This window comes from Podarcis liolepis (genome assembly GCF_965112155.1).
Source record: "Podarcis liolepis genome assembly, chromosome: 18".
Lineage (NCBI taxonomy): Eukaryota > Metazoa > Chordata > Lepidosauria > Squamata > Lacertidae > Podarcis > Podarcis liolepis.
This window is the reverse complement of record NC_139572.1, coordinates 975,052-988,893: the sequence shown is the minus strand read 5'-3', so window position 1 is coordinate 988,893 and position 13,842 is coordinate 975,052. Positions and strand designations below refer to the sequence as shown.

The 13,842-nt window shown below is 48.2% G+C and overlaps 2 protein-coding genes across 5 annotated transcripts in view; one reads left to right on the top strand and one right to left on the bottom strand.

The window, feature by feature from the left end:
- Positions 1-3,962, bottom strand: part of TMEM38A (transmembrane protein 38A) — a 9,343-nt gene extending 5,381 nt beyond the window's left edge. Inside the window, 1 exon segment of the mRNA XM_083483500.1 lies at positions 3,690-3,962. Coding sequence (XP_083339626.1) covers positions 3,690-3,877 — 188 coding nt within the window. The 5' untranslated portion in view covers positions 3,878-3,962.
- The window catches only part of SMIM7 (small integral membrane protein 7), a gene marked incomplete at its 3' end in the record, with an annotated part of 14,876 nt that extends 5,388 nt beyond the window's left edge, over positions 1-9,488 (top strand). Inside the window, exons 2-6 of one of the 4 annotated variants that reach the window (XM_083484285.1) lie at positions 6,557-6,591; positions 7,294-7,335; positions 7,707-7,759; positions 8,985-9,075; positions 9,362-9,488. In XM_083484285.1, the coding sequence (XP_083340411.1) occupies positions 6,566-6,591; positions 7,294-7,335; positions 7,707-7,759; positions 8,985-9,075; positions 9,362-9,377 (228 nt within the window). In that variant the 5' untranslated portion in view covers positions 6,557-6,565. Of the gene's footprint in view, positions 1-6,477; positions 6,592-7,293; positions 7,336-7,706; positions 7,760-8,984; positions 9,080-9,361 lie in introns of those variants that run through there. The other 3 variants (XM_083484283.1, XM_083484286.1, XM_083484284.1) reach the window with 3 other exon arrangements.
- Between the last annotated feature and the right edge of the window lie 4,354 nt (positions 9,489-13,842).

The window sequence follows — 13,842 nt, the reverse complement described above, 5'->3', positions numbered from 1 at the left end:
TAGTTTAAGGTTGAATTCTGAACGTAAGGATTACAGTGGTGCCTCGGTTTTCGAACGTCTCCGTTGACAGACATTTCGGTTTTCGAATGCCGTAAACCCAGAAGCGAAGGATTCGGTTTTCGAATGCGCCTCTCAAGTTGGACATGCCACGCAGCTTCCGCTGGGTGCAATCGATCTGTATCTTTGCAACCTTCTTTTTTTGTGGCTGTCTGCACCTCAGTTTTCGAACGTTTCAGAACACCGGGACGCATTACGTTCGAGAACCGAGGTACCGCCGTATCATAAAAGATGTGGGAGGAAAGGATTAATAATAGGACCCACAAAGGGGGGGGGGTCCTTGGAATCTTGTTTTTATGATTTATATGTGATATATCTCTGTAAAATTTTAATTTGAAAAACCAAATAGATTGTGTGTGTATGTGTGTATATCTGTCTATCTATCTATCTATCTATCTATCTATCTATCTATCTATCTATCTATCTATCCCTTATCACATGCATAGGCCAACTCCGGCCCTCCAGATGTTTGGGACTACAACTCCCATCATCCCTGACCACTGGCCCTGTTAGCTAGGGATGATGGGAATTGTAGTCCCAAACATCTGGAGGGCCGAAGTTGCCTGTGCCTGCCTTATCACCTCTCTGTTCTGTGCAACACCTCCCGGCTCTGTCTCTAGTTTGATGCAAAAAAGAGATTTTTTGTTACTCCTCTGGGCCATTTATTGTGGGTTCGAATCCAGGAACCAGGGCGGCGCTTAGCGCCCGCGAGCAGCTGCAAGGGAAGAGGCCCCCTCTCTCTGTGAACCGGATACCCCATCCGCTGTCTAAAAATAAAGCAGGCAGGGGCCTGCGCCTCTGCTCTCCTCCACGGACGCCAGACCACAAAAGCCCGAACTATCCTTTTCCTGCTTGCAGAGACGATCCCAGGGTCCCCCATTTTACAGGGTGGGGAGGGAAATGCAGGCCTAGATGATGATGATGATGATGATGAGGTTTGAACCTAGATACTGTTATGAGATACTGTTATGTTCGAATCCCCGCGGCGGGGTGCGCTCCCGTAGTTCGGTCCCAGCGCCTGCCAACGTAGCAGTTCGAAAGCACGTCAAAGTGCAAGTAGATAAATAGGGACCGCTTACTAGCGGGAAGGTAAACGGCATTTCCGTGTGCGGCTCTGGCTTGCCAGAGTAGCTTCGTCACGCTGGCCACGTGACCCGGAAGTGTCTGCGGACAGCGCTGGCTCCCGGCCTCTAGAGTGAGATGGGCGCACAACCCTAGAGTCTGTCAAGACTGGCCCGTACGGGCAGGGGTACCTTTACCTTTTACTGTTATGAGAATTATAAGGTCTAATATATAAAATATATGTTCATAAATGTACAAGGCAAACACATAAGTATATCAACCACGTGTCTGAAATAGTACAGGAGAGCAATCCTGAAGCCATTTGGACTCTCCCAAATTGACCTCAAACATTTCTCTGCAAGGAGGAAGGAAATGGGAAAAGCTTTCCAATGGTCTTTGGACTGTAGGGGCTCACACCTCCCTTTGCAAATACAGTCCGGCAAGTATCTGTTAAGCTGAGCACACTCTCAATATGCGTAAGAGATTCAGGAACTAAGTATTTACCATCTGAAAGGAATGGCCAGGCAACCCAGAAAAGGCAATTGATAAGGCAAGATTGATCAGGTCTCCTGGCAGACAGGAGAGAAGCAACACCCTCCTATTTCTGCTGGGGACCACCTCTTTCTGTGATGTATGCGTGATGTTTTGGGGGGTGGTCCTGAGCTACAGGGTGGGTAATTTCAAAAGTCTATATAAGAGTTTGCGCACCAATGTTCTGGATTCCCCCAGAATGTGGGGAGTGAGGACCCTGTTGCAACAGTTCAATAAAGACCAGGCTTACTAGCTGCTTTGCTTCTCAATATTCTCTGCTTGGCCTCTGTTATTTTCTCCTACCGATAGAGAACCTACGTAAGGACTCTATATGGGCTCTTGGGTACCCCATAAGGGAAAGAGTATTTTTCTTCTAGCAGTATATGTTTCCTCGAACAGAGCAGGCCGCATTCTGCGCCAAACCCAGGACCCTCCTGCCTCTACAAAACCCTCCTGTTCATTCCAGGCCATAAGAAGCAAGCCGTCCACAGTTTCTGGGGGGAAATGCTCCACTGGTGAGGGTTGTGCCCTAGAGAATCCCATCCTTACCCCCCGCCAGCCTTGCTCGGTCCTCAGTGCCCAAGTCAAGCAGCTGCAAAGCTTGCTTCTAATTTGGGAAAGGAATGAGGACCCAGGGAAGGGAAGCCGGCGAGAAACTGGATATCCCACAACGGCCAAGAGGCAAGGGCTTATTTTGCCGCCAAGAGAAAACGTCAGCAGCCCTCGCAAAGCCGTCCCTGACCAGAACCGATTCTGCGCTGTTATAAGGGGGGGACGGACTGCTCCTTTCCCTGTATTGCTTTCGCTTCATGGATCAATGGTCTCGTTAGGGAGTAAAATCTATTTTAAATTGCTGTTTTAGGGGTTGTTTTTAAAAGTCTGGAACGGATTAATTCGTTTTGCATTCCTTTCTATGGGAAAGAAGCACGCCTTGCTTTTGGGACGCTTTGGTTTTGGAACGGAATTTCCAGAAGGGATTAAGTTTGAGAACCAAATAAGTTTGTATTCCCTTGTGAGCTGAGGATGCTGGGAGCATCTCTGAACAAACAGAGATCCTGATCCTGACCCCCTGGCCTGAGTCTCACTCTGTTGCCCAGGCTGGTCCAAAGTGGGTCGTGTTTCCTCCGCAAGAGGAACTGGGTGTTAGCTGGGGATCGCCTCTCCCGCTCCGTCCCTCGGGCATGCCTACACACTGCTGCTGACCCACACCCAGGCCCCCTCTGGACACCTGGCCTGTCCTTTCAAGGAGAAAGAGCCCCAACTGCCTCCATCCATCACACCCGAGGTCTCAGCCCGGAGGGTCTCAGGTTTCCCCAAGCCAAGGTTGTCTCTGGCTCCTTGGCGCTGCTGACAGTGTTTCTGTGGGACATTCCCACCCCACACGTCTTTATTTAGAAAGTGCCATGCTTGGGGACGAGAAACCCAGCACAGCATCGCCGCCACCCCAATACAGCAGCCCCTCCCCATGACTGAAATACAGGCTAGACCCTTGGGGTCCCGTTGTATGGGTCTTTCCCCCCCCCCACGAAGTCTGCCCCCTCCCCAACGTGGGAACACATACAGGAATCAGCACAAAGCCAGAGGGAGGTGGGCGATTCAGTCTCCAAAAAAATCCATGACAGGGCAGGAGGTACTTACTCCAGATAAATTACCCTGGGGTAACAGCGCTTGGGTGGAGGGGTGAGTTTCCCTCCCCTCTTTTTTCACAGCCCCTGGGATTTATGTTAGCGGGTGCAGACCCTCAGTTAGTTAAGTATTTATATCGATTTTTTATTTATTTGTCCCCGCTACGCCCATGCCCCCCTCCTCTTCCTTAAGCCCCCTTAATCCAGTGCAGCCCTGGAGGTTGGGGGGAGGGAAGGCTTTGCAGGAGGGTAACTTTAAATCCGCTTTGGGGCGCGGGGATTTGGCACGGGGAAAGATGGAGACATAACCTTAATAAATCACGCACCCACCCATCCACCCCCGAAAAAAAAAGGATGAATGGGGGTGTTCTGAGCCTATGGTCGGTGCGGGGGGGGGATGCAAGGGGGTCGCACGGGGTGGGAGGAAGGGGGGGGTCGCAGGAGGGGGGGCGCGCAATGGAGGAAGTGGTCTCCTTGCCTTTCTCATATTTGAGGTAGAGGATGGAGACGACGAAGTAGCCCAGGTCGAAGACCGGGAAGACGGGGAGGCGGGCGAAGGCGGCGGCCAGGTCGCCCACGTCCAGGGCCCCCACCAGGTCCATGGCGGCGGCGGCGGCGGCGGCGGCAGGTGCAAGCGGGGGAAGCGGGCGAGGCCGGGAGCGCACGGGACGCAGGCGGAGAGGCCGGGAGCGCACAAGAGCGCACAAGAGCGCACGGAGGAGGAGGGGGGGACGCAGTGCCGGGGGGAGGGGAGGGGGAGGGAGAGGGGGAGGGGAGGGTGACGCCCCGCCCCTCCCCCACAGCGCCGCCCCCTCACCGCGGACCTCCCTCCCTCGGTGGGGCGGGGGGGCACATAGGAAGCCAACACCTTGGACAGTGCCAAACCGCTTGGCGACCATCCAGGAGAGGCGCGCTTACCCCGGGCTGACAGCAGCGCCTTCTCCGGGCTGCCAGCCAGCAGGTGAATCGGAGGATGCTGCGAATTGTGGGGGGGGGGGGAATGAATTTGGGGGCTTCTGCCCTGGGAGCCCCCCCACCCCACCCCACCCTTGACAACCAAGAAACCAGAGCCACCACTCTCGGAAAGAAAGGAAGAAAAAAGAAAGGCCGAAAAAAGAGGGGGTCGCTAAGTTCTCCAAAGTGCGAAGCGCCCCCCCCCACTCCCACGGGAATAAATGGCTTTGATTTTAAATTTATACTTTTCAAATATGTGCATTTCAGCAGTTTGCTCATTTTGCACCTTGCAACAATTTCGCATTCATTTTGACGTTTCAAAACCTGACTTCCTTCTTGCCCCGCTTTCTGCGGCTCCTGAAATTTAATTTCCATATCTTCTGCATGTCCTGATTAGCCTAATTTGCTCGTTTGTTCTTTAAGTATATTATTAAGGGATACGTGGCTTTGGTGGAGGCTGGAGGCGACCGGAGGCGACGCTCTCGCTCGTCCGATAATAATAATAATAATAATAATAATAATAATAATAATAATAATAATAATAATAATAATTCTATGGGTAGGAGCCCCCAGGAGAGGGGAAGAAGGGGGCGCCTGGGAAGTTGGGGGGGGGACCTCCCCCAGAACTCAGCGGGAAGGGCGGCTAAAACGCAAATCTTAACACTAGACGAACATCATCATCATCATCATCATCATCATCATCATCATCATAATAATATAAAAAAACATCTGAAGGCAGCCCTGTTCAGGGAAGGTTTTAATATGTAACACTGTACTGTTTTTAACACTGATTGGGAGCCGCCCAGAGTGGCTGGGGAAACTCAGCCAGAGGGGCGGGGTATAAATAATAAATTATTATTATTATTATTATTATTATTATTATTATTATTATTATTATTATTATTATTATTATTATCTGATAGGGAGAAGGGACGGGCGATGGCTTTGCTGCCACAGGAAAAGAAAGAACTCTTCGGATCGGGTCCTCCTTGTTTCCCATAAAGGGGGCATCTGGATTTCCACCGTGAGTAGAGGACGCCGCTGGACACTTTGGGACCCTTCCTTGTGGAACCTCCCGGCGCAGAGGCAGTCTACCTGGTTTCCTGGGGGTATTTGGCTACCCAGGGCATGCTGGACAGGATGGGTCCATTTAGGCCTGATCCTATAGGCTCATCCGATGCTTGGACTTGAAGAAGGGGAGGCGCTACGTGAGAGCGCCCGGCTTCTGGGTTTCCTGGAAGAAGCGTGTCGTCGGCCAGCGTGAGAAACAGTTTCCCCGCTTTGGCCTGACTCAAGTGCACGGCTCTTCGGTTTGCATTCTGCAGGGAGAGTGGGAGTCCAGATCTTCACTTTGCTTAGTTAATCCGGATTAACTTTACCCCACCTCGGGTGGCTAGTCCACAACTCCGCTTTCGACCCCTGTCGCCGGTCGCGTGAGTCAGGATCCGAATGAAAGCGAGCTCGGGGCTTTTGAACGTGGGCAGAGGCTCCTCCTCGCAAACCGGATGAACTCCGGCTAGAATTGCAGAGTTGGAAGGGACGCCAAGAGTCACCTAGTCTGACCCCGCCTCGCAATACAGGCAGCTGCTTAGAAAGTTGATACGGATCTTAATCCGTTTAAAGTACTGTGATTTTTTAAAAAACGGATTTTACTGTTCTGCTTTTTTGCAAACCGTTTGCAGGGTTATTAAACTACTGTATCCAGCGGCGCGTGAATTTTATGAAATAAGTAAATTGTGAAAAATGGGTGCCGCTGGACAGGACGGAGAGGAGCCCGTTAGTCATCTCACGGCTACCCGACCCTGGTTTGAGCTTTTCTCGTTCGTAGAATCCTCTAAAAACCACCAGCCATTAAAAAAACCCCGGCGTGCATTGGCCACCACCTGGTAGCAGGGAGTTCCACAAGTTAACCAAAATGGACACAGACACCCAGTGTGATGGGGCTCTTTACTCTCAGCCAGCTGCCCTTCTCCCCAGATGTCACCAGTTCCCCCTGAAACAAACTCCCTTCCTGATTCCCACGTTTGCTGTTTATCATCAGCAAAATCCGAGTTTCAGAAAGGGCATGTGGCTTCACAAGCTGCTACTGAGCGTGCGCGGGTTGCGAGGAGGCGCATGCTCAGTGGCAGGGAAGGATCGCCTGCGGAGGGGGGCGTGTCTACCGCGTCATCGGGGCTCCTTCCCGGAATGGGCGAGCGCCACCTGGCGGCCGAGGCGGGGAAATTTAAAAACGAGGGAGGGGGGATGCCGCTTGCTGATTGGCTGCGGCGCTGATTTACGTCACTGAGGCTGGGGGGAAGCACTTCTACTTCCGGGTGGAGACTGGCAGCAGCAGGATGCTGGGCGATTTGCTGCTCTTCGGGTAAGTGGGGGAGGGGAAGGAAGCAGGGTTGCTAAGCAACGCCTGTCCCAAAAGGAGGGGGCAGGGCAGGAGAGGAGGAGCCCCCCTTGCAATGTGGGGGGTTCCTAGGAGCTGCACCTGACGGATTCCTGCCTGTCGCGCAGATAGGAGGCAGGGGAGGCCAGGAGGAGAGGCGATCTTTGGCTTCATTCCCTCCCGACATCTGGCCCTCCAGATGTTGCTGCGCTCTTGCCCTCCCCCCCCGGCAGCCAGCAGGACCAGTGGTTAGGGCTGGTGTGGCGATGGGAGGTGCTAATAATAATTATTATTTATTTATACCCCACCCATCCGGCTGGGTTTCCCCAGCCACTCTGGGCGGCTTCCAATGGGATATTAAAATACAGTAGTCCATCAAACATTAAAAGCTTCCCTACACAGGGCTGCCTTCAGATGTCTTCTAAAAGTCAGATAGTTGCTTATCTCCTTGACATCTGACAGGAGGGTGCCACCACTGAGAAGGCCCTCTGCCTGGTTCCCTGCAACCTCGCTTCTCGCAGGGAGGGAACCACCAGAAGGCCCTCGGCGCTGGACCTCAGTGTCTGGGCTGGATGATGGGGGTGGAGACGCTCCTTCAGGTATACAGGACCAAAGCCGTTGAGAAAAACCCCATCCATTGAAAGCTGCTCAGTTTCTCTTTTTCCTTCTCTCTTCCCCCCCATGCAGGACACTGTTGGTCAACGCAGGAGCAGTGTTAAACTTCAGGCTGTAAGTGCTCAGAGGTGGGGGAGCAGCTGGGCTGGGGAGGGAGGTGGGGTTCAGCTTGGGAGGAGGACTACAGTTCCCGCTTGGAAGAAGGGGTTCAGGATTTGGGTGCTCAGGAGGAAACCACCTTCCGGCCACTTGTTCTCGCAGAAAGCGCCGCGTTCAAGTCTCCAGTGGTTTGCCGCCGGGGGCGCGCTCCACTGTCTTCCGAGACGGACGGATGTTGGGACGTAGGTGTTCCGTTAAGCCAGAACTCATCAGTGGAGCTCTCATCTTCTGTTCATTGTTCCAGATCCCCTTCAAAACGCTTCCGTTTCATGCCAGTTGTGAGATTCTTTGGCTTGCTGTAAATCTTCCTCTCTCTTGCCTCTTAGGAAGAAGAGAGAGAGCCAGGGCTTTGGTGAAGAAGTGAGGGAACCCACAACAGGTAAGACCCTCCAGGCAGGCGTGGGGTTGGAGCTGAGGCCTCCATACTGCGCCCACCTTGCCGTGAATTGTGACCCTCTAAAACCCCCACTGAGGTCGTGTGATTTCATAGCTTTGGGATACCCCCATGCTAACCATGGAGAAGGGCTTTGGGTGACTGGCGGAACGTGCAATTGGGCGCTGAAGCCTCCAGGTTCTGTCATCTCCAGGAAGAGCTGGCAGAGGCTCTCTGGCCTAAAGCCCCGGACAGCTGCTGCCGGTCAGTGTAGGCTGTTCTGAGATCAGTGGCCAATGATCCGACAGCTTCTTCTGCAAGAGGGTCCTTGCATGGGATAGCTTTGCCCTCCCTTGAGCCAACAGGGAACCCGGCGCGAAACCACACCGCTGCCTGGTATTCCAGACCGCTTGACTCCATGCGGGTACTGCAATTGCTTTATCTAATTCCTCAAGGACGGCTGCGAGTTCCAGACACTTAAGGATCCCGATTTATTCTTACGCTAGAGCCTGGTCGTTGTCCATTAGCAGTGCCTGGCCTCTCCCTTGAGCCTGGTTCTATGGAGATGGTTCTTAAGAACAATCCTGCAAGAATGAATCTGTATTCAAACAACAACAAATCTTCCCAGCTTCCAGGGGCTTCCCATTTTTCAAACGCAATTTCCTTCTGCATTAACTGTGCCTCATGGCGTTTCAAAAAAGTGCCTAGAATTGAACTCCAAAGTCAGAAAAATGTTCTAGTACTCCTTATAAATTGCATCTTGTTTGATAAACCGGAGAGCCACCCTGCATAATTTTCCCACCAACGCGTTACATCTATTGTGCACTGTATTTTTTATAAAAAGAATAAATTGCAAAGTGCCTTGCTCACCGCTTTGGTACTTAAAATCTAACGACTGCAAGCAGCCTCAAAGCTGGGGCTCAGGGTTTCTTCAAAACTTAAAAACCACTGCAGTTTTTAAAGGTTCGGTCTCCCATCTTGATTTGAAATGGCGCCCCGTTGTACCCCAACGTCGGCAATAATCTGCTCCTTGATCTTTGCAACCGTTGTGCAAAATCTGGTTATGATCTTTAGCAAGCAGAGAAACGAACAGCTTTCCAAAATACTTGTTAGATTAATTAGTTTCCATTATTGTGCACAAATGTCATTGTCCATGGAAGGAGTTTAGCTTGAGAGGACTGGGGCAGCAATAGGGACACTTGCCATTTTATTTTATTTTATTTCCACCTAGGTGATAACATCAGGGAGTTTTTGCTGAGCCTGAGATACTTCCGGATTTTCATCGCCCTGTGGAATATCTTCATGATGTTCTGTATGATTGTGTAAGTCAGTGGGGAAAAAGGGTGCCATCTTCCTGGTTGTGCGCCTCTTAAACTTGGTTTTTGGGCATTTTACGTTCATATTTATTACTTGCAGCCTCGTATCCGACGCTGCTCAGGAACCAAAGGGCTATGGGGAAGCTAGATTTGAGCCAGTAAGACGTCCAGATTTCACCTCAGCCATTGGCACACCATGGCTCTTTCTTTTGCAAATGGGGGGCAATAACCTTGGGCCTGTTTATAACCGAAATAATCCGTTGTATTTTTCCTCCCTGCTTTTGTCTTCTAGATTATTTGGATCTTAAACCATCTTTGGTGGACTTTGCTGCTGGCTATAACAACCTGGGGCATGACTTTCAGCTGGAAGTAATGTCTTGCCCATGAAGTTTAAAAAAAAAAAGCCATGTTTTTAAGCACTGCAAGTGTCTCAGTGTCTTATTTCTTCGAAAAAGAGAAATCTCATGAAATTGTGGCTTCTTTTTGTGTCCAAGCATATATATAAAGACGATTTCTTTCACCTGTGGTGGGGGTTATTTAGTCCAGTTGTTAATCTGGTTTATTTGAACCATGATCAGGCCTTAAATGTGTGAAACCTGCGCAGCGGCTTAGCCGTGGTAATTTTGCGGCCAAGAAACTGCAATCTGAAGCCATGATTTGTTGTTTTCTTGGTTTTAACCGCGGTTTGGTGTGATGGGATTCCTCGGCCGTGATCGGTTCGGCTAGGGTAGCTGGACACGCAAACCGAACTCTGGAAAAGCCAAGCCATGGTTTGCCTTTCTCTGGAATGACCATTGGCTTGTTCAGCAAACCATGGTTGTGTCTTCTTCTTTGGCGAACCCTCGTAGCTGAGTAAGATTGTCTTCCATGAACACAGTTTTCAAAAGTGAGTCTGTAAGTGACTGTGGAGGCCAATTCTGGATCCACACATCCTTCCACAGTGGGGACATTGGTTTCCAGGCGGGAGTTGATCACGGTGAGGGTTTTCCAAGCATGCCTTCCTCTTAGCACATTTCTCCCTTGCGTCCTGAGTTCGAGTGTCTTCAAAGCCCACGACACCTTTGGGAAAGGCTGTTCTCCAACTGGAGCGCTCGCAGGCCAGTGTTTGCCACTTGTCGGTGTTTATATTATATTTTTTTAGATCTGCCTTGAGAGAGTCTTTGAACCTCTCTTGTTGACATTACACTTTCCATTTTTAAGTTCGGAATAGAGTAGTTGCTTTGGAAGACGATAGTCAAGCATCCGCACAACATGACCAGTCCAACGAAGTTGATGTTGCTTCGACACTGGTGATATTTGCTTCTTCCAGTACACTGATATTAGTTCGCCTGTCTTCCCAAGTGGTGTGTAAAATATTTCGGAGACACCGTTGATGGAATCTTTCGAGGAGTTGGAGAGGAGTTGTTCGGCAAACCATGGTTCTGTATACATCATTTTGAAAAGGTTCCTTGTGGCAAGGGGAGCTCGCTTGTCAGACACTCGTACAGAAAGGAGGCAGCCATAACGGGTTCAAGGGAGCTGTCCGTAGCAAACGTTCCCCCATTCCACTTCACTTAACGGCGGAGGAATAGGAAGGCTCTCCTATTAACTGTGCACCAGGAGCGATTGTTCGGCCATGATGGAAAATCCACAGCTGCCCCACCCGGATTATTCCTTTGCCAAGTGACACCCATAACCGTCATTTTTAAAAGCAAACACGCCTGTGCAAATCACATATAATTTAATGATCCCAGTGCTTTTGGGGGATTCACAGAGGGGTTTCCCCCCTTTTTATTTTCAGTTCTGCTTGACTGCTAAAACCGAAGCCTCTGCTGTCGCACACATTTTTATTTTTTTATTTTGAAAAAGAAGCCAGGCCTGCCTTGGTTTACCTCAGCGGCAAGGCCAGCGGTGGGGGACGTACTTTAGACATGCCCAGGAACACCACGGCCACTTCAGAATGCTTTTTTTGCCTATTATTGATCAATGGGGCCCATGTCTTTGGGCATCAGTTCTGCAGGATCAAAAAATTTAAAATGCACCTGCAACATAATGGATTCTGAGGGAACGTCCTGAGGGGAATCGTGGCCAGGGGGCCGGGCCAACAATTAGGTGGTGTGTTGGAAGTCTAGATTTCTCTAGCGTATTCCCCCCCCCGACCCAATTGATTTTTGAATTCTGAATTTATTGAATATATATTAATATTAATATATTTAACATATATTTAAATTCTTATAACATATGTAAAGGTAAAGGGACCCCTGACCATTAGCTCACCCCGTCGCGGGGATTCGAACCGCCGACCTTCTGATCGGCAAGCCTAAGAGGCTTGGTGGTTTAACCCACCGCGCCACCCGCCTCCCATATAACATATATACTGTTGTGTAATAAGATGAGCTGCAGTTCTCACTCAGGTCCACCAGTATGCAAACAGCGCCACCCGCCTCCCATATAACATATATACTGTTATGTATTCAGATTAGCTGCAGTTCTCACTCAGGTCCACCAGTATGCAAATGAAGGATTGAGAACTGCCGCTCCCTGATTGGTTAGTTAGCTGGAAGTTGTTCGTGTTAGAAGTTCCCTGGTATTATATAAAGCAGCCGGCGGAGACTGCAGTCAGTCTGACTCCAGGAGCTGCTGCAATAAAGAGCTGTGAATCAAAAAGAGCTGAGATCTTTGTCCGTCTTTCCTATTATTTAACACACACACACACACATATATATATTACAAACTATTGAATATATTTCAAAAAAATTAAACAGGTAAATCTGAAGGATGGGGCGAACTATTGAACACATATTTCTGACTCCAGGAGCTGCTGCAATAAAGAGCTGTGAATCGAAAAGAGCTGAAATCTTTGTCCGTCTTTCCTATTATTTAACACACATACACACACATATATATATTACAAACTATTGAATCTATTTCAAAAATTTTAAACAGGTAAATCTGAAGGGCGGGGCGAACTATTGAATACATATTTCTGACTCCAGGAGCTGCTGCAATAAAGAGCTGTGAATCGAAAAGAGCTGAAATCTTTGTCCGTCTTTCCTATTATTTAACACACACACATATATATTACAAACTATTGAATCTATTTCAAAAATTTTAAACAGGTAAATCTGAAGGATGGGGCGAACTATTGAACACATATTTCTTTTATACATATATTTTATATCGTGTTTAAACTGACATAAATCTGAGGGACGGGCTATTTAGTGTGCATATATATATATATATATATACCTGATATCTTTCATGTTTAAACAGGTAAATCTGAGGGACGGGACAAACTATTGAATACATATTGCTTTTATACATGTATTTTATATCTTTCACGTTTAAACTGACATAAATCTGAGGGGCGGGCTATATGTATATATATGGAGAGGGGTTCCTGTAACATATATATATATATATATATATATATATATATATATATATATGATATATCACGTTTAAAAAAGTAAATCTGAGGGACGGGATGAACTATTGAATATATTAGTAATACACACACACACACACACACACACACACACACACTTAATAGCTGTCAACGTTTCCCTTTTTTAAAGGAAAATTCCCTGATTCCGAATAGGATTCCTCGCAAGAAAAGGGAAAACTTGACAGCTATTATATACATAAATATATATATATAAACTATGTTATATCCTTCACGTTTAAACTGAGGTAAATCTGAGGGATGGGATGAACTATTGAATACATATTGCTTTTATACATTTTATATCGTTCACGTTTAAACTGAGGTAAATCTGAGGGACGGGTTTTGAATGCATATTACAACAGTAATATATATACACACACATTTATATACATATATAGTATATATTAATATATGTGTGTGTGTGTGTATATATATATATATATTTCACGTTTAAACTGAGGTAAATCTGAGGGACGGGTTTCGAATACATATTACAACAGTAATATATATACACACACATATATATACATATATAGTATATATTTATATATGTGTGTGTGTGTATCTATCTATCTATCTATATATATCCCGTTTAAACTGAGGTAAATCTGAGGGACGGGTTTTGAATGCATATTACAACAGTAATATATACACACACACACATATATATACACATATATAGTATATATTTATATATGTGTGTGTGTGTATCTATCTATCTATCTATATATATCCCGTTTAAACTGAGGTAAATCTGAGGGACGGGTTTTGAATGCATATTACAACAGTAATATATACACACACACACATATATATACACATATATAGTATATATTTATATATGTGTGCGTGTGTATCTATCTATCTATATATATATATATATATATCTTTTACGTTTAAACTGAGGTAAATCTGAGGGACGGGTTTTGAATGCATATTACAACAGTAATATATATACACACACATATATATACATATATAGTATATATTTATATATGTGTGCGTGTATCTATATATATATTTTTTTCACGTTTAAACTGAGGTAAATCTGAGAGGCGGCCCTTCGCGCCAAACGCCTCCCTCTCTTTTTTTCGCGCCCTTTCTCCCCCTCCTCCTTTCCCGCCGCACTGCGCATGCGTGCCCGGCCTGCCTGCCTGCCGCTATAACTAACCCAGAGCGCGGAGAGAGAGAGAGAACCGCGCCGGCGCCGGCGCCGGCGCCCCCCCCCCGCGCAGCTTGCGCCCCGACGTCACAGACGCGACGTTCCTCCTCCTCCTCCTCCCGCCCTCCCCCTCCCCCGTGCGTGCGTCGGCCTGCGCGCGGCGTCACGGCGTCGGGCGTGTCCC